Below are 26699 nucleotides of genomic sequence, written 5' to 3'. Positions count from 1 at the left end.
TAACAACAATATGGGGTTCATGATTAGTACCAAGTAATTACACCAATAATAATAGTAGGGTGTTTTTAACAAATAGTATCATATTATTTTGTCTGATAGCTAGCTATTTTTACTTGATATCATATTATTTGCCATTTGATATCATAGCTATTTTACTTTATGCGTTTGATTAACAAATAGTCATGCTTTTAATCAACTTGGTCGATGGTCTTTGTTTATGTAAGGAATTTCCTTTCAATATGCAATCATTTAAGGCCTTCAAATTTGTGATTATAACAAAGAGATATCATTTGTGTCATGTTTTGACACAATTTTTTCATTACACTGAAAGGGAAAGTATTATTTTGAAACTTATACATTTTTTTTTTTTGATAAAATAATCCTTTTCTAACTTCAGATCAAAATAACATGAACCGTCGAATAATTATTTTTTATTACACAAAAAGTGAAAGTGTTATTTTTGACAAAATATTTCATTTATAACCTCAAATCAAAATGATCAAGTACTAAAAACGAAAAAAAATAAAAAACAAATTGTGATAAAATCCCAAGAGTCACTTTCTATATTCGACACATTAATATTGATTTTCTTCCTAATCCAAATTACGTTGACCATATCATACATTAATTATTTACTAGTTGGAATTATATAATATGAAAAAATTCCGAGTCACTTTAAGCTTTTCGAGGTATCTCCTCCGCGCGACGATGTCAGAGACTCGCCGGAATCAGTCTAGCGATGAACAAATCGAAAAATCAGGTAGGCTTCAGCTCCTTTCTCGATTCATGACCCCTCAAAATCTAAAGTTGTACCATTGAATTGTGATCCATACACTTCTGATTCTGACATTCGCTTATCATTTGGATTGTACTGCGATTTTGATGTGTGAGGTTATGTTCAAATTGTTCCTAGAACCACCAATTTGATTGTATTCGGCTTTCAATGTTTGATTGATCATAGAACAAGCTTTATATCTGCTTTAACATTGTTGGTGATTGGATTATGCGCAGAGATTCAGCACCAAAGAGTTGTAATTGAGAACAGTCATGGTGAGAAACTCGTAGGAGTTTTGCATGATACTGGTTCTACAGAGACTGTTGTCATCTGCCATGGATTTCGTTCATCAAAGGTCTTTTTTTTTGTACCATTCTCATCATTTTCAACTTCCTTTGATTCACATTTTAGATTCCATGAGATTTGAATTTGTATTGGTTTTCTCTAAACATTGTAACCTTTCATAAATTTACTTCTAGAATCGGATTCCAATGCTGACCATTGCAAGTTTCTTTGAAAGAGCAATGATCAGTTCTTTCCGGTTTGACTTTGCTGGCAACGGGTAAATTGTAACATCTCTCTTCTTTCTTTTAAACTGGTTGAATTGTTTTTTTGCCTTTACACTCATGTTTCTCAACTTCAGGGAAAGCCAAGGATCATTTCAGTATGGTAACTATCGCCGTGAAGTTGAAGATTTGCGCTCTGTTTTGCAACACTTGCGTGGTGTTAACCGTGTGATTTCTGCGATTATCGGACATAGTAAAGGTATATGAACGTAAAACTAATGTGGATCTCATGTTTCAGAAAATTCAAGAAAGAATATCTGAAGACTGGAGCTTTGCTGTTGTTGTCATTGAATTTTGTGCAGGTGGAAATGTGGTGCTTTTGTATGCAGCAAAGTACAATGATGTGCAGACTGTTGTGAATATCTCAGGGCGGTTTTTTCTTGACAGAGGAATCGAATTTCGGCTTGGTAAGGACTACTTCAAGAGAATCAAAGATAATGGATTCATTGATGTTAGCAACAGAAAGGGTAATTCTTTTATCTTTTTAGTTTTATGATTGTTAGAACCAGGTTACATGGTGTTTGGCATTTACCGGTACTGTTCGAGGTCGTTGCAGGAAAGTTTGAATATCGGGTAACAGAAGAGAGTCTAATGGACCGTCTCACAACCAATGCTCATGAAGCATGTCTCTCAATTCGTGAAAACTGCAGGTCTATCATCATACTCTATAAGGATTTTTCTCTTTTGGTTTCATTCTAATAGAGGAACTAATGCTTCTCTTAAAATTTCAGGGTCTTGACAGTCCATGGGTCAAATGATAGGATTGTGCATGTAACAGAAGCGTCCGAATTTGCTAAACAGATAAAGAATCATAAGCTGTATGTTATTGAAGGAGCTGATCATGAGTTCACTTCTCACCAGCATCAGCTTGCTTCAATCGTTCTCTCATTCTTTAAATTGGATCCTAAGAAAGATGATGAGTCAGGTGATATCAGTACAAGTAACCAAGACTCCATGAGATCAGTTGTTCCTATTACATCGCGAATTTAAATCGCTTTGCTGAGTTACTTAATGTCTCACGGTCTCGGGGGTGATAATAAACGGTTTGATAAACACAGTTAGAAACCAAAATGTTCTTATGGATAAAATCTTGTTGGTAGTATACAGTCTATTTAAATATCTCAACACAAAATCGATCATAAAAGTTTCACTTGTTTTCTTAGGCTTTGTTTAGGATCAGTTTTCGAATCTGGCTGTCCTAAACTATTGGCTGACAAGAGAGATCATCACCGGTTTGGCCAATGAGAGTATATTTGGTCTTACAAAGCTGATGATGGGTCAAGGATGAAGAACGCGTTCATTTCAAGACACATTTTAAATATTAAGACCCCCAAAAAGAGAAATGTTTGGAGAAACATGTCTGGAACTATCGCAACCCGAATAAGAAAATAGTATGATAAATCCAACTATACGTTACGTTGAAAGTTATAATCAAGATGCGATTTCCTCCAAACACATAGGAAAACTCAGGAACTAGCTCGTCTACATGAACCCGCCATGCCAAAAAACGAGGACAAAGGTGATCATCAACCAGCCTGAACCTTCTTCCCATCTTCGATGAAGAAAATGGATCTTTCAGGTACCTAGAAATTGGCAAAGTAACAATCATAAGTTTTCAAACGAATGCAGTGAGAACCAAGAACAAATTAGAAAAGGAGAAGTCATGTTACGTCGGGCCAAGTGTCTGTAATGAATTCAACGATATCATAGATTATATCCCCTTGAACATCAATTTGCTCCTTTTCAGTTGGTCCCTGAAACACAATAAATTAGAAAAATCTCAGCATAAGAGGAAGAGAGAGGTAAAACAAACTAAGGGGTTAAAAGTCATGTATCTAGGGACGAATATTTCATACTTTTCTCTGGACACCAAATTTTGAAATTAGAGCCACAACAGGTCTAAAGCAGTTACAAACTCTAAAGAACCATGAGCTCTGCTCAACAATATCAGCTAGAACAAAACCGAATACCACTAATCTGTCTAAGCATAAAACTATCTCGTATACATATTTGCTTTTTGATTCATCCTCTACATACATACCTTGACAACTGATGCTCCAGTGGCAAACTTCTTACCAAGCTTTTTAGAGGCATCACTGAGTTTTATCCCTGACGAACAAATTGCAAGGGTTAAAAATGAATGAGGTTTGTTCCAGGCAATAAGAATACTAAGATATATCACCAAAGAAGTAAATAACTCACCAAACAGTTCTAGTCCTTTCACAATGGTGATACACTTGCGTTTGTTGCGTACAACCTTTTCAATGATAACTTCCTGTCGATCCTATATAGCATCCATAAACATTAGAAAATTAGACAACCGGACAAACATGTCCACGTCAAAGACGAAGGAATGGAAACCAGAAAGCAAAACGTAGATATGTGAGTCAGGGAATGTCCAAGCATGTTGTTTTGTACGTTTCCATGGAAACTTGGTAATGCATTAAGACATTCCAGTAAGGTGGGACGAAATTTACACGATATTACTTACTTTCTTTTTAACTTTCCCCCCAGGTAGGCGCTTCACTTCCTCCTTCTTGGATGTCCCTCCTATATATTGGAAGATCCTTTGATTACTGAGTAGAAATTCAACTAAAAGCCAAATCCTTTCAACATAGGCATCATCACCAATCAGTGACTCTAGCAATATTTATCGTTCATGCTTAACAGTTCGATTGCAGATTCCCCAGAAAAACAAATACATTAAAGATGTTTCCAGCCATTCAGTTTGGAATTTTTCATAGCGATGTACAGTACCAAATACGTGTATGCAATAGTATGAACAAGAAAAAGCACACACATAGACACGGTTCCTTACCAGTCTGAGCTGAAGATGGTGCCCCATCAGCACCACCTGAAGAGATTCCCACCGACTGGAGTTTGTCAGAAACATTATCTGCTGCCTTCTCATTTGCTTCTGGACAAATTTAAAATTCGTATGCAAACTCAAATATTAGTAAGTCTTAAATCAAATTAAACTCATTGTCATAACCAGTAAAACAGAAGTGTAAAGGGTACCAAAAAATCGTAAAACTCTACACAACAGCATTGACAATCCAACATAACATAATCACCAAATTGAACAGACCCATAAATTTATAATTCAAGTTAAAACAAAAATCTTCATCTTTTCGATTGTGTGAATCGCTTAGCCCTTGGAAGAATAAAAAATTTGAGGCACTACAAACCTAAAATCAAACGAGTTCTGAAGAACGGTCGAAAATTATAAGATTAGGGTTTGAAGGTACCTTTGAGGAGATCAGGATAGAGATCTGGGGCGTTTTCGACGAGCCAGGGCTTACATCTAGCGAAATCGGGACCGAATTCGCAGTATTCCGCTGGAAGAGAGCAAACTCCGCAGTACAAAACCTTCACCGGCTCAAGCTTCTCTGCCATAGATAATAATCCGAAGAAGTTGTTCCCTTTGGAAAAGCGAAAAATGAGACTCTTGTTTATCAAAGTGATGAGGGAGAGAATATGGATTCTACGGCGGAATAATCCTTTTCGTTTTTTTCTTCTGTTAGTCGCTTTTTTTCTTCTGTTAGTCGCTTGCCCCCGCGAAGTTAATGATGTCGGAAAACCAAACAGTGAAGAAAAGTGAAAAAGGCTTAGGACATGTGTTGGGCTTCTAATTTCATTGCCAAACGACTAATCTTTTTGATATTTTGGGTAAATGGGTTCTATTTGGGCCTCGGTTTTTTACTATCATCTTCTTCGATTATGGGCTATTTTCACAAAATCTAAGAGATATGCCATAGTTATTCTTGAAATACATTGCCAAATATTTTCATTAAAGGTCTCAGAAAGTCAGAATTATACTATGCATGTCTTCTTCTATCACGTCCGTGTATGCAAGTCTTCTTTACCCATTTTATTGTCTTGTCTTTCTTTTTGGTTTGTACTTTACTTTGTACTGGATATCCGGTCACCGACTCAAATATATGCCGACGTTGGAGGTCATGCACTAAATTAGATATGATGACTTATTGTCATTTCCAAATTATTCATTTACGTCATAAACCAAACTACAAGTTTTTCTTTTTCAGTCACACCTCATACGTTATTGTCAACTTTTTTTCCTGCGGTTCTTCTTTGCCGTTTCGGGTAATGCCATTTGTCCCTTGGGCAGATTCCTTTTCCTCATTTTTGGACACACCGACATGAAGTCGTCGTCCATAGTTGGATAAGATTTCAGGAGTCTATCCCTGGTCGGAGTCACTTGCAAATGACCTCTTCAAACTTTTACTTACTTAGTTAATAAAAAGTTTCTTAGATAAATGAACCATATAATTCATCTTTTATGACAGCATGACATTTAATTTAATGTTTATATCAAACCATATTCATGAATTGAGTGATCGATCTGTATTAATTTTATAACATGCAACTGCTAGAATATATGCTTGCTTTATAGAGTACTAAAGACGATTCACGTTTCTCTTAAATGGTGTTGTATAATGCGATAGATGGTTCAACATCTAACATTTAACACATCTCTCGTGTTCTTCATTGTTCTCCTCACAAACCCCACGCATCTTTTCCATTTTTAAGGTTCTGTTTATTACTACTACGATCTCACTTTAATGCTCACTATCACGCAGTCACTGCAATCTCCAGCTTTTTAGTACTCCATTCGTTACAAGTATTACATTTATATTTCTGTATCCATTAAATATAAATTCAAGTAAGAAAGTTCCAAACAAAACAAAAATCCAAGAAATTTTTTTAGAAGCCGTGAATTCTCTGGCCTTCTTCTACTTGACAATACCTTATCTCTCTGACTCTTCTCTGAAATTTTTTAACTAACAACTGAAGAAATCTCCTTTTGGATCATTCCAAAAGTTTCACAAAATCCAGAAGAAAAAAAGAAGAAGATTATATAGAAAATTTCAATTGTGAAATTATCAAAATTCCCTCTAGAAACTCCATTTCCAGACCTTGACACTAAGATCAGACTTACACTTAGTTTTTTTAGAAGTAGCTACAATTGGAGTTTTACCTTTTGGTATAGTTCCTTCAAATCCTTCACATGTCACTTTGATCTCTACTCCTTCACTCTTCAGCTTCCCCATTATCATCTTCACTTTAGTTCTCATCTCGATCTCATATCCTACACGCGCGCGCGTCAGATCTGATCTCAGATGCTTAGCTTCATCCGGATCTAACTCACGCGCCGCTGTAGACGTAGCGATCACGCCGTGAAACGAAGTTTTGTTACCGTTATCGCTGAAGAAAGCAGGAACAGTTCCGTTACCGAGCATCGTACCGGATTTAGCTGAATTAACGGTGACGGTGAAAGGATCGTAAGAGAAAGAGAGGTGTTGGTTTGGATTCTCTGAGATTAGAGTGAAGTTGAAGAAGGAAGAGAGATGAGAGACGGAGGAATCAGAGGAGGTTGTTAGGTTCACGCGGCTGATTCTTATTGACGGGACGGAGAACGACGGCGGACGAGGGTGGTAGATCACGTACATCGCGGTGGCGGCGATTGCAGTCATGAGAGCTAAGATCAGAATTATCAGAATCGACCAGAAACAGCAACAACAGCAAATTCGTCGGCAGCTTGGTCGAGATTGGTGGTGATGACGGCGACTGTAAGGCTGTGGACGGTAAACCGGACGGTTAGCTGGAATGTAGACTTGAGGTTTCTGATTAGCCATTCCGTTTGTTGTTCCGTTGCTGGTTACAGTCGCCGGAGCTGGAGGAGGTGGTATGGAACCAACTGGTGGAGCTCCATTAGTGGCGGTTGGTGGTTTGGAAGCTGGGAAGACTCGGTCAGTCATCTTCTTCTTCTCCGGTTGTTTCTTTCTCTCTGGTCAGATCTGAGCTCACAAAAGAGAGAGAGATAGTGAGAGAGAAAGAGACAATACAGAGTTTTTGTGGAATCTTAATAGCTTTTTTTTCTGAGTTTATTTATTTATTGCTTTTTAATAATTTGTTTTTTTTTCGGTTTTCAGTTTTTCTTAGATTTTTGTGAATGTTCATGACTTCCATGCCAAGTCTGTGGAATCTTTTTATTGGGTGGTAAAATAATTAATGTAAGCTGATTTATTACTTACAAAGTGGCCCCATTTATTTCTGAAAAAATTATTTACACGTGTAGTATTTTAGTAACGAGTAATACTAAGATGTGTCCTGTGTACTCAAATTTTTCTTGTTTTCAGAATTTAGTAATTCACAATAGAGTATAATGTAATCAAATGAAGAAGAAGAATGGGCAAAAAAGAGTAACAATTAAAGATGTAATTAAATATCAAAATGACGGAAATAATAATCCACCGACACATATAGTGATAGTGGTAGTAGTTCACTAAAGTGTGCACGCAATTGAAATAAGTTTGAATTTAAGTCAGTGCAGGTTAAAAAAAGAGGAAATAATTAAATGAGTGCAGATATTGGAGTATTAATAGATTAGGGATCCGAAATTAAAAATATAATTAGAATAATCTCGATTTGGTTCAGACTTCAGAGAGTAAATCCCAAGTCAATAATTATTTCATCGGCAATGCTGCTCTGCTTTGAATTTTGTTAATAACCTTTGCTTCCGAGCTCTCAATTCCCAAGATTTAGCGTGATTAATAATTCAAGAGCTCTCTAACTATGTAGTATAGTTACCAATTATCACCCGGTCAAGTGTCCACACCATAAAGTCTTTAAAAAAATAAAAATAAATAACACTCAAGATCGATCACATTTCATTAAAAGATAACTGCATTACAGAGAAGCATTGTCGGAAACATCCACAAGTGGTTCCAACCAGCAAGGTACATAAACATCAACAATGGAAACATAAAGGGCAAAACATTGAGCCTACTTCACCAAACCATAAAAGTGTCTAGACATCCCAATAACTTATGGTAAAGTTTGTTTTTAACGTCTTACAGTCAAACACCTAAATATACATCCCACAACCATCGACATGAATGCAATTACATACATAGTCAGAGATTATATAGTATGACGAGAGAAGCAAAGTTGTAAGAATAAAACAAATCCTAACTTACAAAGGAGGCAGAGCACAAATAACCAGAAGCAATGGTTGCCAAACAAAACAAATCCTAACTAAGAACATTCCTTGCTCTTTGTAATAGATATAGATAATTAAGAGAGTATGATAAGCATAACTTCAACAAATGTGGATTCTAAAACATAACTTCTCCACAACGTGCACGGCTAGATAGAGCACTTCATCGTTAGCATTCAACAAAATGTTTTACATTATCCTCTGAATATCCGCATAATACGAACAAATAGAAGTATTGGTAGGTGATGAGAAATGGCAAATTTTTATAGATAGGGCTAGATTTCCATGACTGCTTTAGGTGACCCCTTAAGCATCAAGATTATTACAACACACAACTAACACAACCGAACAAAACAAACACTAGCAGAAACTATCCCCCAAGGACAAAAACCATATCCAAAAGAAGTTAAAATCGACTTTGTTCTTTCTTCTTTTAACCATCGGTTCGACTATAACCACCGGTTCGATATTGTCGGATATCTAAAACCGGACCCGACAGGAACTACTCTTAAACTTGTTGACTTTTTTTTTCTAAACCCTTCAGTGTTACTGTAACAGTCGCACACCTAACAAAAATCCTCCAGCCATGGCGGCAGTTACTCAATTTCTCTCCCAACCTTCATCAATCCGCGGAACCCTAAATCAGTACCAATTGAATCAGACTTCACTCTCAAGAATCCCATTTTTGTCTCTCAAGTCAACATTGAAGCCACTTAAACGCCTCTCCGTCAAAGCCGCCGTTTCCCAAAACTCCACCAAAACCCTCACGAAAGAATCTGCTTCCTCTTTCGACCACTGTTTCAAGAAATCATCAGATGGGTTTCTCTATTGCGAAGGAACCAAGGTTCAAGATATCATGGAAACAGTCGAGAAACGACCCTTTTACTTATATAGCAAACCTCAGATCACGAGAAACCTTGAGGCTTATAAAGAGGCTTTGGAAGGAGTGAGATCTGTTATTGGTTACGCTATTAAAGCTAATAACAATCTCAAGATTTTGGAGCATTTGAGGAGTTTGGGCTGTGGTGCTGTGTTGGTTAGTGGAAATGAGCTCAGGCTTGCTCTTCTTGCTGGTTTCGATCCCACAAAGTACGATTCTTTATCCCCAATAATAAAGTTTGAATATTTTTTTATTTGGTCTCATGTTGATGTGTAGTTTTTGACCATGTCTTCGGTGTGGATGAAATGAATAGGTGTATTTTCAATGGAAATGGAAAGTCTTTGGAAGATTTAGTTCTAGCTGCTCAAGAAGGTGTTTTCGTAAATGTTGATAGTGAGTTTGACTTGAATAACATTGTGGAAGCTTCAAGAATTTCTGGTAAGCAGGTCAATGTGTTGTTGCGTATCAATCCTGATGTTGATCCTCAGGTATGGTTAAATTTTCAATCTTTTAGCAGCATGTCCTAGAATCTATTCTTTAGCTTGGATATGAATGAGCTTTTTCTGTTTGTTACCATTTTAGGTGCATCCATATGTAGCTACTGGGAACAAGAACTCGAAGTTTGGTATTAGGAACGAGAAGCTTCAATGGTTTCTGGATGAAGTGAAGGCACATCCCAAAGAGCTGAAGCTTGTTGGAGCTCATTGTCATCTTGGTTCTACCATTACAAAGGTAACTCCGACTATAGTTCCTTTTAATTTGTGTTTTAATGTAATCAATCTCTTAAATTTTAACTCTTGAGTCTTGAGCTTTGCATATTCACGTATGTTCTGTTTATTTCAGGTGGATATATTCAGAGATGCTGCGGTTCTCATGATTGAATACATTGATGAAATCCGGCGTCAAGGCTTTGAGGTTAGCTACTTGAACATTGGTGGTGGTTTAGGGATAGATTATTATCATGCCGGCGCTGTCCTTCCTACACCCATGGATCTTATCAACACCGTAAGAACAACAGCTCAAAACTCTTTTCTTTATCTTGATCTCAAAAGTACTGGAATGGTAGAATCTTTAGAATCCTGGATGTGTTTCATAGGTAAGAGAGCTGGTTCTTTCACGAGACCTGAATCTAATAATCGAGCCAGGGAGATCACTGATTGCAAACACATGTTGTTTCGTCAACCATGTAACTGGTGTGAAGACGAATGGAACTAAAAACTTCATAGTGATTGATGGAAGTATGGCTGAGCTTATCCGTCCCAGTCTTTATGATGCCTATCAGGTAAAACAAATATACTTTTCACAACAGCATCTGCAGATTCTAGTCCCTTTGAACTATAGCTAAACATCCTCTTGTTTTTGTTTTTTAACGCAAAAGCATATTGAGTTGGTCTCTCCTACACCGCCTGAAGCAGAGGTTACCAAATTCGATGTAGTGGGTCCTGTTTGTGAATCTGCTGATTTCTTGGGCAAAGACAGAGAGCTTCCCACTCCTCCACAGGTATTATAAGGATCTGATTATGTTTGGCAGCTCAAGTAATATGGAATCTAATTAGTTTCTTGTATACGTTACAGGGAGCTGGTCTGGTGGTTCATGACGCTGGTGCATACTGTATGAGTATGGCTTCCACTTACAATCTCAAGATGCGTCCCCCGGAATACTGGGTAACAATACTGTTTCTTATTATCGTTTTCTGCGGAAATTTAGCGGAGGGTCAAGATCCTGAGAGAAAGTGATTGATTTATATTCTTCTTTTTGCAGGTTGAAGAAGATGGGTCGATCACTAAGATCAGGCATGCTGAGACATTCGATGACCATTTACGTTTCTTTGAAGGACTATGAACTCCGAGATTTACTCATCATTGTTGCTATTTTAGATGAATTGTATGATTACGTTTCTATAATGCTATTGCTGTCTTGGATTTTTCCACATTCTGTGCTATGATTTAAAGTCCTCAATAAAGTGATCATATGAATAAGAAACAGGTCACAAGTCAAGACCGAAAATAAAAGGTGTATTTGTGAGTTATGATTATTCTTTTGGTTTCTTTTTAGTTACTACATGTAAAATTGTCCATTGTCCAAACACATATATAAGACTTGAATAAGTAACCTTAAAGCCAAAGCTGTTTCAGAACCAGAAACCAAGATTACACCAAGCTAACGATGTTTTAGTGGGATCATGGGTCAAAATCTATCTAGCAACCAAACAAAATTTGTAATACAAGAATCCAGAAGCATCTAAATACAAGAGAAAAAAAACTTGAGGAGTCAGTAATGAATGTCAAGGACGGCCTTTGAGATCACCTAATCTGTTTTAGTTTCCATCATACAAAAGAAAAGTGAAAAATCCTCTCAGGTTTCAAGGAACTCAAAGATCAAAGAGAAAGAGTCAGTGAAAAAACGTTACCTATTAAACCGAATGCTTCTATACAAAAGCATAATGGTAAGTAAAAGCGTAGCCACGGCAGAACACAAATGCTCCAGTGAATGCCCACTGATGATATATCGATTTGCATTGTATATTTTGTTGTCTGCAAGTCCTTCAATCTTGGCAATAGTGTACGCCGCTGCATTCATGATAAGCAGATATCAGAAGACCGTGGATTCTAATAAGAAAACCGCAAATGTGGTTTTGAGTTAAAAACCTGTTGCCCAGAGCCAGAATCTAGAGTGTGTATATTTGGGAGGTAACAAAACCGCCATGACGGGAATCACCAGACACGGTATCAACTGGAACGTCATGCATAACCGGAGATCATTAAACACTCTGCCATCAACTAAGACACATATAATTTCAATCCGAAACCTGACTAAAACCATGAACATATATGTATACAGAGGAGGTAATGCTTTCTTGGTTTTAATGTTACCTGGCGTAAGCAACACTGAGACATGATATAAATAGAAGCAAGATGAGGCAACTAAGTCCCACTTTCTCCCCCGCTCTCTCAACCAAAAAACTAGAGAAAAGCGACGAATACGCAATCAATATCTGCAATTTACCGTCATTAATCAACAAACAGCTATTCATAAACCAACCATCAAAAATGATGAGCAAAAACAACTTTCCATTCAATAAAACCAAAAACCACAACTCTACACCCGAAAAATCTCTAAAGCTTCTTTCCATTAGCTATAAGAGTTGTGTTCACTTCACTATGTGCTTGTAGAACCAACCAATCCAAGAAAAACCATGAAGTCTAATCTAAGCTTTTTTACATAGCTATAAGATGATTCTTCAACTTTTTGTATTCACAATGTGCTTGTCAATATATACAATTACCGCATCACTAATCAAGAAGCAATGAATGCATAACTGAAAGAAGATTCATGTTCCGAAGAAAAGTAAAGTGAGAAAAACGAACAGGCAAAGTGTCCCAGACGATTCTGTTGTCATCAGGTTTGAGATGATAAAAAGCAGAACCAAAAGCCAAGCTTGCAATGCCTGCGTAGAACAGTGTCCATCCCCAGATCTCACCATTTAAACTGCATTACAACAACTCAAATTGTTAAACTAACTCAAAATAAAACTCAAAAAAGGGAAAGAGAATGATACCTTATGTTGAAGAAGCTTCCTCCAATGCAAAGAACAAAACCAAGAACTCCAACGATAAGAAAGGGAAAGTTGGTCATCACATTCAATGTATTAGGCACTCCTGTTCATCATCAAACCCACACAAAACACCTGTCTCTCGTTATTACACATGCACAGAGACAGAGAGAGATAAAAAAAAAAGAAGAGAGAGTGTGATATGATGATGATACCCATGAAATTGCGTTTATCGGCGAAGATATGATGGCGAAATGAATCGAGAGGAACTTTGGGAGTGATGAACATGATGATTGACCAACAGAGGAACGATCCCACAACCAAAATTCGTTTCCTTTTCCATCTCCCTATCTGTTGATTCGTCAACCACACCATTAAAAGTTCTCTCTATAAAGGTGAAGACTTTAAAGGTTTGTATTGTTTGAAGTGGATAAATCAGTTATCTCTGTTGTGTCTGATTGATTAATCTTCTTCCAGTTTAAGAAAGAAAAGGGAAGACAGATTTATTGAGAGTCGCTTTTTTCGATTAGAACAACGTGCGGCGGAATCTCTTTTTTTCTTTTTCCTTGAGTCTGACGGGTACGACGACGACGATCGATCTCTAATGTTGTCGTAGTTGACGAGGACCGCTCTAAACGTCTACGTTTTGTTTCTATTCTATTTTATTTGTAAAGTAACCCCTTACATTTTTATATCTTATATATATCCCACCCCATGTTTCTGAAAGTAATATTTTCACTCCTATATATATGTACAACGTTTCAAAACTTGGCGGGAGTGGTTTTAGTTAACTGTTTCCTGGTTAGTGTTTCTAGGAGAAGGAAAAGTTAACTAAGAAAATTGCTAAATTATATATCCTTGATGTGTTGTTGTAGTTCTTAGAAGTAACCCACATAGATAGCCATGTATGAAACAAAAACAAAAATGGGATTAACATGAGACAAAGTTCAAAAGAGAATGAACTAAGAGTCTAAATGCTCTTTATGCTACAAAGTATTCAAGAAAACGAAAGAGTATAAGAGAAAGATGGGGAAGAAGATGAAACAATCATATGTATTCTCAAATTACAAACATATATTCTAAAGCTCAAATTGGGAACGTAAATATATCAATGTTGTTTTAAGCCATCATGTCCTCTCTGAATCATCCATTGTGCCATGCTTGAATACAAGTTTGATGTTGTTCATTTCTTTGAATAATATTGGCAGGTTGAGTGTTTTTCAGTTTGTGTTGGATCAAATTGTCTTTTATTTGGATTTCGTCGTAAACATAATCAGCAGAACACGTCATTCATGTCATACCTCTTAATCTTTTATGTGTTTGGTAATAAATCTGCATAATCATGACATGAAACAACATTCCACAATTCTATATAGCATTCTAGCTATAACCAATGAAAAATAGATCATCCTATATATAGTAGTACTAAACAAAGATTATTCTAAACCAACTTAACTTGTAACATCAAATCTAATCAAGTCACATAATCTTGTATAATTTCATTTTTCAAAGAAAATATTCAAAAGTCTTCAAAACGTTTTTTTTATTCCAATAATCCATAACATGCATGTTCAATTTGTAAAAAACAGAAGGTTCCTTTTTAAGAAAAAGACACTTCTCTAGTTCTCTACGGCATCGTTGTACTATCCTCCAACCGGAGATGACGTCATCATTTACCGGCCTAATACTCTTCGAATGTTTGGGGTTTAGTTTAACAAATCAAAAACTATCGAGGTTACTAATGAAATATTAATAAAGTATGAGGGCATTTAAATGAAATATTTCATTGCTTATGTAGACTATAGTCGTCTGTCATTCATTTCGAGCAAATATTTTACTCTTTTATTTCGAAGAGAGAGAGAGAAGAAGACGGAAGCTAGAAGAAATCGTTTTTGATCGGAGGTACTTTTTTCCGACGAATATACTCTCTCTAGGGTTTTCTTTTTTCTCTCTCTCCCTCTCCGTTTCTTCTTCTTAGCTCTTCAATCTCAGCTCGAATTTCTGGGCTACTGAAGTTTAATCTAGGTGTGCGCTTCGTTGAAGAAATTTTGAAATTTGCAGAGAAATTTGCGGAGAAAGCGGAAAGATTAGATTTATCCATCGTTTATCCCAGTAAAAAGCTTTGATTTTTCCACATGTCTTTTTTCCCCCCTTTTTTCGTATTAAAAGCCCTAGATATATATATCAAAATTGAAAATTATCTGAAATCGATTTCGTGGGTTTCAGTTCCGGTTCGGTTCTCTTTCTTAAAATATTGATTTCTGTCACTTTCCGCGATGAAAAGTTTTCGAATTTTGCTTCTTTTGGCTCCAAAGTTTTTATCTTTCAAATATTTTAAATCTGGGTACTTTTTTGTTTTGGTTCCTTCTTTGTGAATTGTATCTAGGGCTTTGCTCCTTTTCTAATCCAAGATCTGTTTTCGTTCTCAGATAGTGTATGAGCTAGTTGTTTGTAATTTGACGGCTCTCGGGAACTGATCTATCTCCGGTGTCTCTGCTTTGTCGGTAGCTACAGGAGTGAAGAGAGTTTCTACAAGGTAAATTTGAAAACTTTATCATTGAACCTTGTACTTGTAGATTTATAGTAGTGTTTGGGTATGAATGTGAATAATGGTCAGATATTGAAATTGTGGAGTAGTTGCATTAGGCTCTGAGTTCTGTTGTCTAATTCAGTTACAAGTTGATGTTAATAGGGTTTTAATGGAAGATGATGACTCTCCTTCTTCTCGGGATTTGGATGCACAGAACCCTTATGATCGATTGCTTGCTCTAGATACAAGTACCGTAGATCCAAATTGTAACTTGGATTCGGTTTCTGCCATTTATCTAGCGATGAAGAGCTCTAAGCTGGAATGTGTTGACGAGCGTGGTCAAGATTCCCTTATTACTTCGGTATGCATGGAGGATGAAGAGGATGAGGAGCTCGATGAGTTTGATCCTTATCTGTTTATCAAGAACTTGCCGAACCTGTCTTCTGTTGTCCCAACTTTCAGGCCGGTCTTGCTTCCTAAACAAACCCGAAGCTGTCCTCCTATTTCTCTTGTCCTAGACCTTGATGGTAAGGCTACTTTTCAGTTGATTCGTTTGTTTAAAATTGTATCTCTCTTTGCAGGTTTTAATGGCACACAAATCTTAGTTTTTTCTCACCAGGTTTTAAGGCTACTATAACATATATGTTTTATTTTGCAGAAACTCTTGTGCACTCGACTCTAGAGCCGTGTGGTGAGGTAGATTTCACATTCCCAGTGAATTTTAATGAAGAAGAGCATATGGTGTATGTGCGATGCCGTCCTCACCTCAAAGAGTTTATGGAGAGAGTGTCCCGACTTTTTGAGATCATTATATTTACAGCTAGCCAAAGTATTTATGCTGAGCAACTTCTGAACGTGCTTGACCCTAAGAGAAAGCTCTTTCGCCATAGAGTGTACCGTGACTCGTGTGTTTTCTTTGATGGTAACTACCTCAAGGATTTGTCAGTCCTCGGGCGTGATTTATCTCGTGTTATCATTGTTGATAACTCCCCACAGGTATTATACTCTTATTATCCTTCTACACAGTGAGTAAACACGTTTAGTTCTCCATTCTTATGCTTTATACCTAAACCGATCGATAGATGCTTTTATCAGCTATAATTGTAGGATACACTTCTAGTATAGGAAAACTATAATAACTATGAAAGGTAGTATGGGCGAATCCAGTAGAAGTTCTTTGTTTGCAAAAGCTATCTCATTGGTTTTGTAGGGTTGATGAAAAGAAGTTGATTCCAGAACCGCCATTAAGAATTCTCTAAGCTCGATCTAAGGCTGTTGCACAATCTCATTGGTGTTTTTCTTTTTCTGCAATGTTTTAGGCATTTGGTTTCCAAGTGGAAAATGGAGTGCCAATAGAGAGCTGGTTTAATGACCCATCAGATAAAGAACTCCTTCACTTGCTGCCATTTCTTGAAAGCCTAATTGGAGTTGAAGATGTAAGGCCAATGATCGCCAAGAAATTCAATCTAAGGGAGAAGATTGATGCAGCTGTAGCCGCACCTGAATATCCTGCTGAGGCGGGAGATCCTTTCGAAAGGTAAAGTCTATCGCCAAAACACTTTTAAAGGAAGAATCTGGCACAAGAGCAGAGGTTGGAGAAGATATATAAGTATATCAATGTTGTTTTCTTATTAGTTTAAATTAAGAACTTGGTATACAGAGAAAGACAGGATATGCCTGTAAAAACAGTTTAAGGCACAATAACTGTATAATTGTTTTCTCGTTTATTTACTAGTACACATAGATTAACATTTCAAGTTTCAAATTGGCTTTTTTTTTTGCCTAAATCCTTTGAAATCAGACAATAAAAACAGAACATAAAGTGAGCTTAAAGTTTTTTTTAGTTTTATTTAAGAAAAGTCCAACGAAAAATTTGCATATGAATCCCAATCAAAAATCAGTAGCATAGTGCGTGATCCAATAAATTCATTTTGTACAGAATCCAAGAATAATTTGTTTCCTCCAATCACCAAACGCCATTCTATTCGACCATAAGTCTTATTTATCTCAGTTTTCATGGCCGTATAAAAATATTCCTAGGCACCAAGCTATAGGTGCGTAACGTTTCTAATATACGATTGGTTTTGGTATTATTGTTGGTTCCACGAACGGATAATTATGAAACTTGTTTGGACATTTAAAAACTAAATAGTAGCTTCGTGTAATAGTCAAAGCTATTCTTACCAAGTAAGTGGAGGAAGCTTGACGAAGAAGAGTAGTGCGCATTTTAACCGAATCTACCTTTCGAAGATGTCGGCGCAGGTTAAGCTCTACTACTATTTTTCTTATTTATTTATAAACTGTGGAAACTATTTTTTTTTATTATTATTTTATTTATCGGATGTTTACGAGGTACGCATTATTTATTTCTCTATAATTAATTTTGCTTTGTGACAATATTCACAATTATTTTTTTTAAAGAAAAAACTACCAAAAAAAAAAAAATAGCGAAAGGAAGCTTCATTTGTTAGAGAGATAAACTGGAGATTTTTAGAGAGAGAAAGAAATAGAGAGAGAGATCAGTTCGTCGTTGACGATCGATGTCGAAGATGAAGCATCTTCTACGGAAGCTCCACATCGGCGGAAGTAGTGGCGTCGGCGGCGGATTTGCTGACCATCACAGGTTAGACGACTCGACTAGACCTATGATCGATCCTAGCCCTATTCTTAGTACTAGCCCTAGCCCTGCATCGACTTCTTCCGTCTCTTCCTCTGGTTTTGGTAACGCTTCCACGACAATGCCGAGACTGGATACATTTGAGCCTGTTGGCCGTGATCTGACGGCTGTTGATGGTGTTGATTTCAATTTGATGGAGGAGGAGTACCAAGTCCAGTTAGCTATGGCGATCAGCGTCTCTGATCCTGATCCGAGAGAGAATGCAGATACAGCTCAGCTTGATGCCGCTAAGAGGATTAGCCTTGGGGTTTCTGCTCCGGTCACCGACGCTGATTCCGCCGTTGACTTTCTCTCGCTTCGTTATTGGGTATATACTCTATATCTCGACTCTTGCTTATGCGAAAATTTTCAAATTCCTATGGATTTAGGGGTTTAGGGAGTCTGGTTGCTCGATTAGCGAGGGTTTAAAGGAATTAGGATCTTGGCTATTGCCTGCAGTGTTCTCTTCGTTGCGAGTATTTCTGAATCCTAATTGTGTAACTTTCCATTTTTGGGTTTATTCAATGTGGATGGTTTCTGCCTTGGTTATATGACAATGGGAGAGTTAAGCTGATGTTTCTTTTTTCTTGTAGGGACATAAGGTCATTAATTATGACCAGAAAGTCAGGGATGGATTTTACGATGTGTATGGGATTACATCTAATTCTCTTTCACAGGGGAAGATGCCACTTCTTGTTGATCTTCAAGCGATCTCTATTTCAGATAATGTTGATTATGAGGTCATTCTAGTTAACAGATTGATTGATCCTGAACTACAAGAGCTAGAGAGGAGAGTATTCGCTTTGGCTTCGGAATGTCCAGACTTTGCTCCTGGTCAGGTGTCAAGTGATTTGACTCAGAAAATTGCAAATATAGTTGTAGAGCAAATGGGTGGCCCCGTTGAAAATGCTGATGAAGCATTGAGAAGGTGGATGCTTCGGAGCTATGAACTAAGAAATTCTTTGAACACTACTATTCTTCCACTTGGTCGAGTTAATGTTGGTCTTGCACGACACAGGGCTTTGCTTTTCAAGGTTTATAACAAATCCTCTTACTTGTTTCTAGCTTTGGTCTTAAACCTCTTGGTTATCTTATTTGGGGATTCTAGTGGCAACACTCATTATTTCCTTTTTCATCGCTGAGTTCCTTTTTTGGTCACGGTTAGAAGATGTACGGTGAAGCTAATTACTCCCATCCTTTTCTTTTTTCTAGGTCCTTGCTGATAGGATTAATCTCCCATGTATGCTGGTAAAAGGCAGTTACTACACTGGAACTGATGATGGGGCTGTGAACTTGATTAAACTAGATGACAAAAGGTATTCTTTGATTGTTTGCATTCTAGATTCCTGATATTAGGCTCAGTTTGTATGTGATGGTAGTGATTTTTGCAGAGTCCTAATTCGTTCTTCACATGCAGTGAATACATTATTGATTTAATGGGTGCTCCGGGTGCTCTGATCCCTTCTGAGGTTCCAAGCAGTTTTCTTCCAGTTTCTTGCACAGATACAAGAGTATTTCCTGAGAATTTGGACTCTTTGCAACATTCATCCCCCGTACTTGAGAAAGAAATTGAAACGCCAGCATTTTCAGTTTCGAAGGAAGCAGATTCTAGATCTGGTATGGTAGCAAACTTCTTCACTGGAAACCAGGAAGAAAACAGTGACAGATGTGCTGTTGAAAAACATCAAACAGAGAGATTTGAGCATGATTTTGGGAAGTTAATGCACTCACAGCAGATATCTGGTGAAAATATGCCACCATTTTCTGGGAAACCGACTTGTGCACAGAAAGTTAAAGTTAAAAATGTCTCAAAGTATGTCATAAGTGCAGCAAAGAACCCTGAATTTGCGCAGAAATTACATGCTGTGTTGTTAGAAAGTGGTGCATCACCTCCCCCAGATTTGTTTATGGATATTAACCCACATAACTTGAGGGGGAAGAATTTGCTTCAAGAGCTCCGCCAAGAAAGTAGCAATTCTATGGTTTCTGGTATTCCATGCTACCCAGAAAAGGTACTCTTAAGATACCCAACATTCCACCTGCCCCCTTAATAGATTTTTAAGTCCTTAATTGTTTCCATCTACACTGAATAGGTAGCTGAACAACTGAGAGAATCTGAAAGGAACCCCACAGCCGAGAGTTACCAACAATCAGTGGAGGTCGATTTGTCAATGAAGAGGAACTTTGATTTGGATAATACTGGTAAAGCTTCTTCATCCGAAAATATGGAGGTTGGCACTGCTGATGGGGAGTCTGCTGTTTGTGATAGTCATGACCAAGGGATTAATCCATTGCTCGGAGAAGCTGCAAAGTGGGAAATTATGTGGGAAGATCTTCAGATTGGCGAGCGCATTGGTATTGGTAAGGTTTGTTATATCAGATATTGGATTCGCTAGAATTATGCAACTTTATTATTATAAACTGAAGTGGTATCCGTGAGAGACTTTTGGTGAAGCTTGATATTTACTAATAGTTATCTACCCTTATGCTTGTGGATAAGATCTATTACATCCAACTATTCAGTTTTGATACACCAGACAAGCCCCTTGATCTGATGTGCTCTTTCTCTGTGCTTTTCTGTCGCAGGTTCATATGGAGAAGTTTATCGTGCAGAGTGGAATGGAACTGTGAGTTATGTTTTGTAGTCTTAATCTACTTATCCTTGCAATGTTTTTTAATCTGCAGTTTCTAAAAATCACTCTCACATTCCCTTCGATGAAGAGATTTGCTATTTTAGTCATGGAGTTCTTGGACTGATTGTGTTTTTCCTTTCAGGAAGTGGCTGTTAAGAAGTTTCTGGACCAAGATTTCTCTGGTGATGCATTGACACAGTTCAAATCTGAAGTAACTCCAAATCATTTAACCATAGATATCTTATTTTCTGTAAAAATTACCTGCAATAACGTTAATCATATTCGGAATGTTTTTATCTATTCTGATAGATTGAAATAATGTTGAGGTTACGGCATCCAAACGTTGTTCTTTTCATGGGAGCAGTTACTCGTCCCCCAAATTTCTCCATCCTGACAGAGTTCCTACCCAGGTTTGATGATAGTCCCATATTCTTCTTTTTTTTTTATTCGTGAATGCACCACTTCCTCTACTAGTTTACTTTATAGTCATCCTTTATACATGAAGTAATCCTTTTCTAACCATGATATGCGTGTTTTTTTGTTTCTAATTTTCTTTAATCATTCTTCTTGAGTTTAATGGGTTAAACTTTTATGATATGATGCAGGGGAAGTTTGTATAGATTACTCCATCGGCCGAACCATCAGCTTGATGAGAAGAGGAGAATGCGGATGGCTCTTGATGTGGTATAAATGAGTTGCGTTGGTTGAAAAGAAGGCTCTAAAAGTTACTGCTATATCGCTAAAAATTATCTGAGACTTGCTTTGTTTCTGATGGTATTGCAGGCAAAGGGAATGAACTACTTACACACCAGCCACCCGACTGTTGTACATAGGGATTTAAAATCTCCAAACCTTCTTGTTGATAAAAATTGGGTTGTGAAGGTTTGTGATTTTGGATTGTCCCGCATGAAACACCACACATATTTGTCCTCGAAATCAACTGCAGGAACGGTTAGTTTTTATCTTAGATGGAACTATTCCTTATTTCTCAATCATGAATTGCAAAGATAAACTGAACAACTTACTTGATACAATGTCCTGTTAATGAGTCTGCAGCCTGAGTGGATGGCTCCAGAAGTGTTGAGGAATGAACCGGCTAATGAGAAGTGAGTGAAATTTAACACTATGAGAACCTTTTTAAATGTTAGTACATAAATATTGACTGGTGTGCTTGCTCAGATGTGACGTGTACAGCTTTGGTGTCATATTGTGGGAATTAGCTACTTCACGCGTCCCCTGGAAAGGTTTGAACCCGATGCAAGTCGTTGGAGCTGTGGGATTCCAGAATCGACGCCTTGAAATCCCAGATGATATCGATCTAACTGTGGCACAGATAATCCGTGAATGTTGGCAAACGTAAGTTCATTTTCAAAACTCAAATCCTTAAAATTTAGCAAAAAGTAATTCACTACTCCTTATTAGAGCTGTATGATACATGTATCCTTATGATTAGCTTTGTAGTGTAAACCATCAGTATTGAAATAGGTAATCGGTCATCATACATTTTAGGTGAGGTTAAGCTTGTGATTGTTATGCAGGGAACCGCATTTACGGCCATCGTTTACACAGCTGATGCAAAGTTTGAAGCGGCTTCAGGGTCTAAACATAAGCAACAGAGCGAATACGAGTGAAAGTTTGATGTAAGATACGTTAGACAGAAGATGTTGCCTTACCTGGTCTGGTTCAAAGAGCCAACGGGTGGGGATTGCCATTCTTCTTTGCTTTTTTTTGTTCTTTTTGTTATTACGGTCAGACGAGAGGAGACAAACAAAAAAAGATTGATGGGTTGGGGAAAAGCTTGTGGAGTTCAATCGAAGTGGGAGCTCAACAAGAAAAGAAAAAGCCCTATTCTTAACCCTTTGTAACTATTATTATTATCATCATTGTTGTTGCTACTTGTAACGATAAAATTAGGTGAATGAACAAAAAAAAAAAAAAAGAATAGAAATGAAATGAAATGAAATAGTAATGGTAGATGAAAAGAATACACAGTAAGCCTATGGAGTCCTTTTCTTATTTTAGTTTGAGATTTGCCCCAAAATCTGTAAAAGTGTAAACATGTGGGGATTGTTGTAATTCTTGTAAAAGTTACAGTCAAAGTAAACTATAAAAGTAAAAAGAATGATGAGACATTCTAGGGAATTAAGTTTTCTTAATGGATGCCAAATTTGGTCAAGATTGATAAAAAGTCTGGAATGACTTTTTGCTGGCAGAAATTAGAAGTTGAAGCTTTTTTAGAAGAAAGAAGAATCATTAACGGTTGATATGTAACACTTAGGAAATGTAACGTGTTGTGAGAATTGCGATTCTCACCGTTAATCGAGGCCCATTGGGTATATTATCTCACCCAATTACCCAAACTTATATCATTTGACCATTTTTCGATATTTATTATAAAATTGTTTATGCAAAATGAAATAAAATTCGTTGGTATATATATATAACCGTTTTAGAAATTGATTCTGGCGGAGAAGAAAGAAAAAGCAGAGAAATTGTCAAATATTACTCAATAAAATATTTTATCGAGTTGTGTTTCGTATGAGAATACAAAATCTATACATATAGTGATAACATTAACATAATGTTAACATCTATATAATGTAAACTTTTCTAAACATATAAGGAAATAACTTGTACAAGAGGTAATAGTGAGATCTAGAATATTTTTTGGGTTTCACGTACTGCTCCCTAAGATATTTTCAATAGGAATCTCCATAAAAAAGGTTAAGAGGAGAACAATCCACATATACGAGAAGATGACTCATCATTTTATCTTCTACAAGATCTGATCATAGAGATTTTCGCGAAGTTGCCGTCAAAACCCGTAGTCAAGCTCATCGTCGTCTCGAAACTCTGGTCTTCTATAATCCGCAGCAAATACTTCATTGATCTGTACTTGAAACAATCTTTGACTCGTCCGTGTTTTCTCTTCATATTCCACCAGCGAATTCATATTCACACTAATATATCTGGATGGCTCCTTCTTTATTATCAGTTACGATCGCAAAGAAGACATCAGCAGAAGAGTTGAGATTGAAGGAGTTGGAGATGCCAAGTATGTGAAAAGCTTCTTGGATTATGTAAAGTCTCCTATACTTCTCCAAAAGAAGTCTATTGTCTAGTTTCTTAAATCTTTATATAATTAAATAGTTCTCGCACTGCTTTAAACTAAATTTTAGTTTTCTCTAAAACTAATTTTTTTTTATTTGGTTATATTAGGAGAGAACCAGCAAATTCTTATTCAATTTTTTTTTGTCTTTCATCATGATTACTCCAAAGGGTTTTTCTTTGTGAAGAAGATTTTATTTCTCATCAAATTTGTGTATAAAACGAGAAAGGGTGTATTTGTTGTAAGCAAAAAGTTATGGGGTAGAATTGAAAATAGACTGAAATAATGAGAGCCGTCTTATTTTTTAAGTGATGGTTACAAAACCGAAATTGGAAAAAAAAAAAAAGACACGGAAGCTGCGATGGCTGCAACAGTGCTCGGCCATTTCAGTCCAATTACATCGTCCCTAAAACCACCGTCACGCCACCGGCGATTCCTACACCACAATTTGTCCCCCAAAACACCCCTTCAATCTTCTCTTATCAAATTCGGCGCCGAAAACTCCGAACCTCAACCTCCACGGCCGTTGCCGGAAACTGATTGTCCCGTTCCGCCGGAGCAGCAGCCAATCAACGAGTATCAATCTCTCTCCACCTCTTTCCCTTTCTCCTGGGCTTCAGGAGATCTAATCGAGTACTCTACCAGACTTTTCTTAACCGGCGCTTCTTTCGCATTTTTCGTCGGGTTACCCGTTTCCTGGTTCGGATCCATCGGACCCGAATATGAACCTGTTAAGAGGATTCTCGCCGCCAGCTCTAGCGGGATCTTCGTTGTCACGCTTGCTGTCGTAAGGATGTATCTTGGTTGGGCTTATGTCGGTAATCGTCTTCTTAGCGCCACCGTCGAGTGTACTTGCTCTAAACTCTTCCGATTCAAATTGTTTTTTTTTTGTTGGTTTTGATTACTTCCGATACACGTTTTACTTTGAGAGTAACGTATTGATAAGCTTAAGAACTGGTTTTGTGATTCATCAAATGTTTTTTTGCTCCTTTTTGTTTTTGAAATTTCTCTTTCTCTGTGTTGTTGCAGATGAAGAAACTGGTTGGTACGATGGTCAGGTTATGATTTGTTTTGTTACCTCTCAATCTTTGGTTAAGAAGCTATGTAGAAGAAAACATTTGTGTTGCTTAATGTAATCTCTAATGATATGGAACAGGTATGGGTGAAAACACCAGAAGTCTTGGCACGAGACCGTCTTCTTGGATCTTTCTCGGTAAGCTATCCATCACGAAGCATGTCAAAATCCTTGAATTTGGTCTAATGTATGTATCATATTTCAGGGGTCTGCTAAAGTTTCTGTATTTGTTTTGTGTGTGTGTGTTGTTTTTCCAGGTAAAGCCAGTTCTTGCGAGACTGAAAAACACGCTAGTTATTCTCGGATTATCGCTCATTCTTGTTATAAACCTTGGTGATTCTCCAATTGCAACGTCTTATAGAACATACAGGGATCCTAGGGACAGATCCTCGCTGCCAATCCCAGGAGCGTACAATGATGAAACCGCAAGAACTTTCGAACCAGAAGCTTTCTGCGGTGAACCATCTTCCGATCTTCTTTGAAAATCTCTTCATCACAACGCAAATACAGATAGTTCCTGATAGTAAATATATCTGTACATTCCTGTATATTTCGATAAATTGGATGTAAAGGACAAAAACCAGTCTTGATGTATCGGAAAAACTCATTATTAGGTTTCAAATCTAGCTCTTATCATTCGGACTAGTATTGACAGTTTCTAACTTTCTAGAGGTAGTCATTTCGATTTCTGTAAGATCTTACATTGATACTCTTTCATCTCTAACACTATCTTTGTTTGCCTCCGAGAAAATCTATGTTAATACTGACCATTTTATTTTTCTAGTTTTAAGAAATTTTGCTTCTGGAAGAAATTTTGGTGAGTCAACGGATATCTAAAGTTCGATAACGTGAAAAAACAAATTCAGGTGATAGAAGTTTCTAAGTCAAAGACACAAGATTAGTATTATAACAAACATAACTAATTTAGCTTACATAAATCATAACGCTCTTTCTATTATTGTCCGTTCATATCAATTATCAATATCACAAAGCTTGGGTTTATATATATAACTAACAATCCGAAAGAGGAGAGTATCTGAATAAGAAATGGCTGAGAAAATGAAAGCCCTAGTAATATTTTGCCTTGTTTTTCAAGTAATCATTCAAACAGGAAACTCAGCTGATTCAGGAGATGTTGATTTTTCAATACTCATCAAAAACGAAATGTACAATGTCGATAACCCGTCGGTTTTCTACAATTGTCGATCATCGAAGAAAGACATCGGATGGCACAAATCGGTTCCATCCTCAGAGTTTCAATGGGAATTCGAAGTTCCTCAGTTTGGTAACGGCGTGATGGTCCACAATTGTCGTTTCCGGTCGAGCGCAGGAACAGCAAACGTTGAGATCAGGACATTGTCTACTACGGCGATGCTATGCGACGGACAAACATGTAAATATGCAATTAGACCTAATGGGATTTATTTCATTGGTTACGAGTTGTATTCTCCTTATGCTATATTTGGAAGGTATATTGAATTGTCGAGGCCCGCGGAGAAGCTAGTTGAGCCGTGGAAACCTTGGTCACCACAACAACTCAAAGTTATGCATCGTACACAACATGGTCCATGATTCGGATTGAGAGGTCGATGTCGCCGATCCTTGGACTACATCAATATATTACCAAGTGAAGGTTAAAAGTGATTATACATGTTAGTAGCTGAGGTCGTTGAAGAAGATGTGACTTTATACATTTGAGGAGCTTGTTTTGTTGGAACATGAAGGGACTCGGGTAAGAGTCCTACTAGTGTACTGCAATTTTACATGAAGGATTCACAGAATTTAGAAAAGCTAAGGTTTTATATTAGTGGATCCAGAATCCCTAATATATAGAAGAATTCTTAGTGATATACTGATATTAAGATTATTGTTTTTTTAAAACGAAAATTTCATTTCTCTG

At 37.1% G+C, this 26699-nt stretch overlaps 9 protein-coding genes across 20 annotated transcripts; 6 read left to right on the top strand and 3 right to left on the bottom strand.

Annotated features, from left to right (window-relative positions):
* Positions 1 to 647: 647 nt before the first annotated feature.
* AT5G11910 (alpha/beta-Hydrolases superfamily protein) lies at positions 648 to 2591 on the top strand. Of its 4 annotated transcripts, none has more exons than NM_001343220.1 (7): positions 648 to 760; positions 1012 to 1130; positions 1255 to 1337; positions 1419 to 1540; positions 1644 to 1748; positions 1830 to 1991; positions 2073 to 2591. In NM_001343220.1, exons 1-6 carry the CDS (start codon positions 655 to 657, stop codon positions 1835 to 1837), a joined length of 543 nt encoding a protein of 180 aa, NP_001332158.1. In that variant the 5' UTR covers positions 648 to 654; the 3' UTR covers positions 1838 to 1991; positions 2073 to 2591. The 4 variants fall into 4 exon arrangements, with proteins under 4 accessions (NP_001332158.1, NP_001332157.1, NP_568253.1 ...); NM_001343221.1 differs by having other exon boundaries at positions 1644 to 1808; positions 1898 to 1991; NM_121229.3 differs by having other exon boundaries at positions 660 to 760; positions 1644 to 1808; positions 1898 to 1991; positions 2073 to 2560.
* AT5G11900 (Translation initiation factor SUI1 family protein) lies at positions 2532 to 4972 on the bottom strand. Its single transcript, NM_121228.5, has 7 exons — positions 4590 to 4972; positions 4160 to 4258; positions 3833 to 3891; positions 3544 to 3625; positions 3383 to 3450; positions 3012 to 3095; positions 2532 to 2924 (listed from the first exon to the last, which is right to left on the bottom strand). Exons 1-7 carry the CDS (start codon positions 4735 to 4737, stop codon positions 2868 to 2870), a joined length of 597 nt encoding a protein of 198 aa, NP_196751.2. The 5' UTR covers positions 4738 to 4972; the 3' UTR covers positions 2532 to 2867.
* Positions 4973 to 5739: 767 nt separating this feature from the next.
* EMB3135 (harpin-induced protein) lies at positions 5740 to 7391 on the bottom strand. Its single transcript, NM_121227.3, has one exon. The coding sequence runs from the start codon at positions 7119 to 7121 to the stop codon at positions 6258 to 6260; it is 864 nt and encodes a 287-aa protein (NP_196750.1). The 5' UTR covers positions 7122 to 7391; the 3' UTR covers positions 5740 to 6257.
* Positions 7392 to 8662: 1271 nt separating this feature from the next.
* Positions 8663 to 11365, top strand: AT5G11880 (Pyridoxal-dependent decarboxylase family protein). The gene is made up of 8 exons (NM_121226.5): positions 8663 to 9451; positions 9556 to 9730; positions 9825 to 9974; positions 10086 to 10247; positions 10339 to 10524; positions 10621 to 10743; positions 10818 to 10907; positions 11005 to 11365. Exons 1-8 carry the CDS (start codon positions 8949 to 8951, stop codon positions 11083 to 11085), a joined length of 1470 nt encoding a protein of 489 aa, NP_568252.1. The 5' UTR covers positions 8663 to 8948; the 3' UTR covers positions 11086 to 11365.
* On the bottom strand, positions 11318 to 13471 carry AT5G11870 (Alkaline phytoceramidase (aPHC)). Of its 2 annotated transcripts, NM_001203363.2 has the most exons (7): positions 13012 to 13471; positions 12803 to 12902; positions 12612 to 12732; positions 12117 to 12238; positions 11892 to 12013; positions 11654 to 11813; positions 11318 to 11555 (listed from the first exon to the last, which is right to left on the bottom strand). In NM_001203363.2, the coding sequence occupies exons 1-7, from the start codon at positions 13169 to 13171 to the stop codon at positions 11528 to 11530; spliced, it is 813 nt and encodes a 270-aa protein (NP_001190292.1). In that variant the 5' UTR covers positions 13172 to 13471; the 3' UTR covers positions 11318 to 11527. The 2 variants fall into 2 exon arrangements, with proteins under 2 accessions (NP_001190292.1, NP_196748.1); NM_121225.4 differs by having other exon boundaries at positions 11326 to 11813; positions 13012 to 13401.
* Positions 13472 to 14592: 1121 nt separating this feature from the next.
* Positions 14593 to 17158, top strand: SSP5 (SCP1-like small phosphatase 5). 5 transcript variants are annotated; one of them, NM_203038.3, is made up of 5 exons: positions 14593 to 14698; positions 15226 to 15332; positions 15489 to 15853; positions 15985 to 16322; positions 16646 to 17158. In NM_203038.3, the coding sequence occupies exons 3-5, from the start codon at positions 15496 to 15498 to the stop codon at positions 16865 to 16867; spliced, it is 918 nt and encodes a 305-aa protein (NP_974767.1). In that variant the 5' UTR covers positions 14593 to 14698; positions 15226 to 15332; positions 15489 to 15495; the 3' UTR covers positions 16868 to 17158. The 5 variants fall into 5 exon arrangements, with proteins under 5 accessions (NP_974767.1, NP_196747.1, NP_001318546.1 ...); NM_001343218.1 differs by having other exon boundaries at positions 14616 to 14908; positions 16646 to 17088; NM_180478.1 differs by having other exon boundaries at positions 14655 to 14821; positions 16646 to 17088.
* A 562-nt stretch (positions 17159 to 17720) lies between these two features.
* On the top strand, positions 17721 to 22811 carry AT5G11850 (Protein kinase superfamily protein). The gene is made up of 13 exons (NM_121223.4): positions 17721 to 18310; positions 18576 to 19016; positions 19195 to 19298; positions 19400 to 19994; positions 20076 to 20343; positions 20569 to 20609; positions 20758 to 20826; positions 20925 to 21025; positions 21221 to 21299; positions 21399 to 21566; positions 21672 to 21721; positions 21795 to 21971; positions 22154 to 22811. Exons 1-13 carry the CDS (start codon positions 17867 to 17869, stop codon positions 22257 to 22259), a joined length of 2643 nt encoding a protein of 880 aa, NP_196746.2. The 5' UTR covers positions 17721 to 17866; the 3' UTR covers positions 22260 to 22811.
* A 1173-nt stretch (positions 22812 to 23984) lies between these two features.
* On the top strand, positions 23985 to 25589 carry AT5G11840 (YCF36, putative (DUF1230)). Of its 4 annotated transcripts, none has more exons than NM_121222.5 (4): positions 23985 to 24572; positions 24754 to 24782; positions 24881 to 24937; positions 25057 to 25589. In NM_121222.5, the coding sequence occupies exons 1-4, from the start codon at positions 24086 to 24088 to the stop codon at positions 25279 to 25281; spliced, it is 798 nt and encodes a 265-aa protein (NP_196745.4). In that variant the 5' UTR covers positions 23985 to 24085; the 3' UTR covers positions 25282 to 25589. The 4 variants fall into 4 exon arrangements, with proteins under 4 accessions (NP_196745.4, NP_001331149.1, NP_001331148.1 ...); NM_001343217.1 differs by having other exon boundaries at positions 24062 to 24572; positions 25161 to 25442; NM_001343215.1 differs by having other exon boundaries at positions 24060 to 24572; positions 24754 to 24937; positions 25057 to 25579.
* A 257-nt stretch (positions 25590 to 25846) lies between these two features.
* On the top strand, positions 25847 to 26371 carry AT5G11830 (Plant self-incompatibility protein S1 family; the record flags this gene model as incomplete). The annotated part of the gene is made up of 1 exon (NM_121221.1): positions 25847 to 26371. One exon carries the CDS (start codon positions 25847 to 25849, stop codon positions 26369 to 26371), a length of 525 nt encoding a protein of 174 aa, NP_196744.1.
* Positions 26372 to 26699: the final 328 nt, after the last annotated feature.

The sequence above is a fragment of the Arabidopsis thaliana genome, chromosome 5, assembly GCF_000001735.4.
Source record: "Arabidopsis thaliana chromosome 5, partial sequence".
Taxonomy (NCBI): domain Eukaryota; kingdom Viridiplantae; phylum Streptophyta; class Magnoliopsida; order Brassicales; family Brassicaceae; genus Arabidopsis; species Arabidopsis thaliana.
The sequence above is the reverse complement of the archived record's forward strand: the minus strand, read 5'-3'. Positions and strand labels throughout refer to the sequence as shown.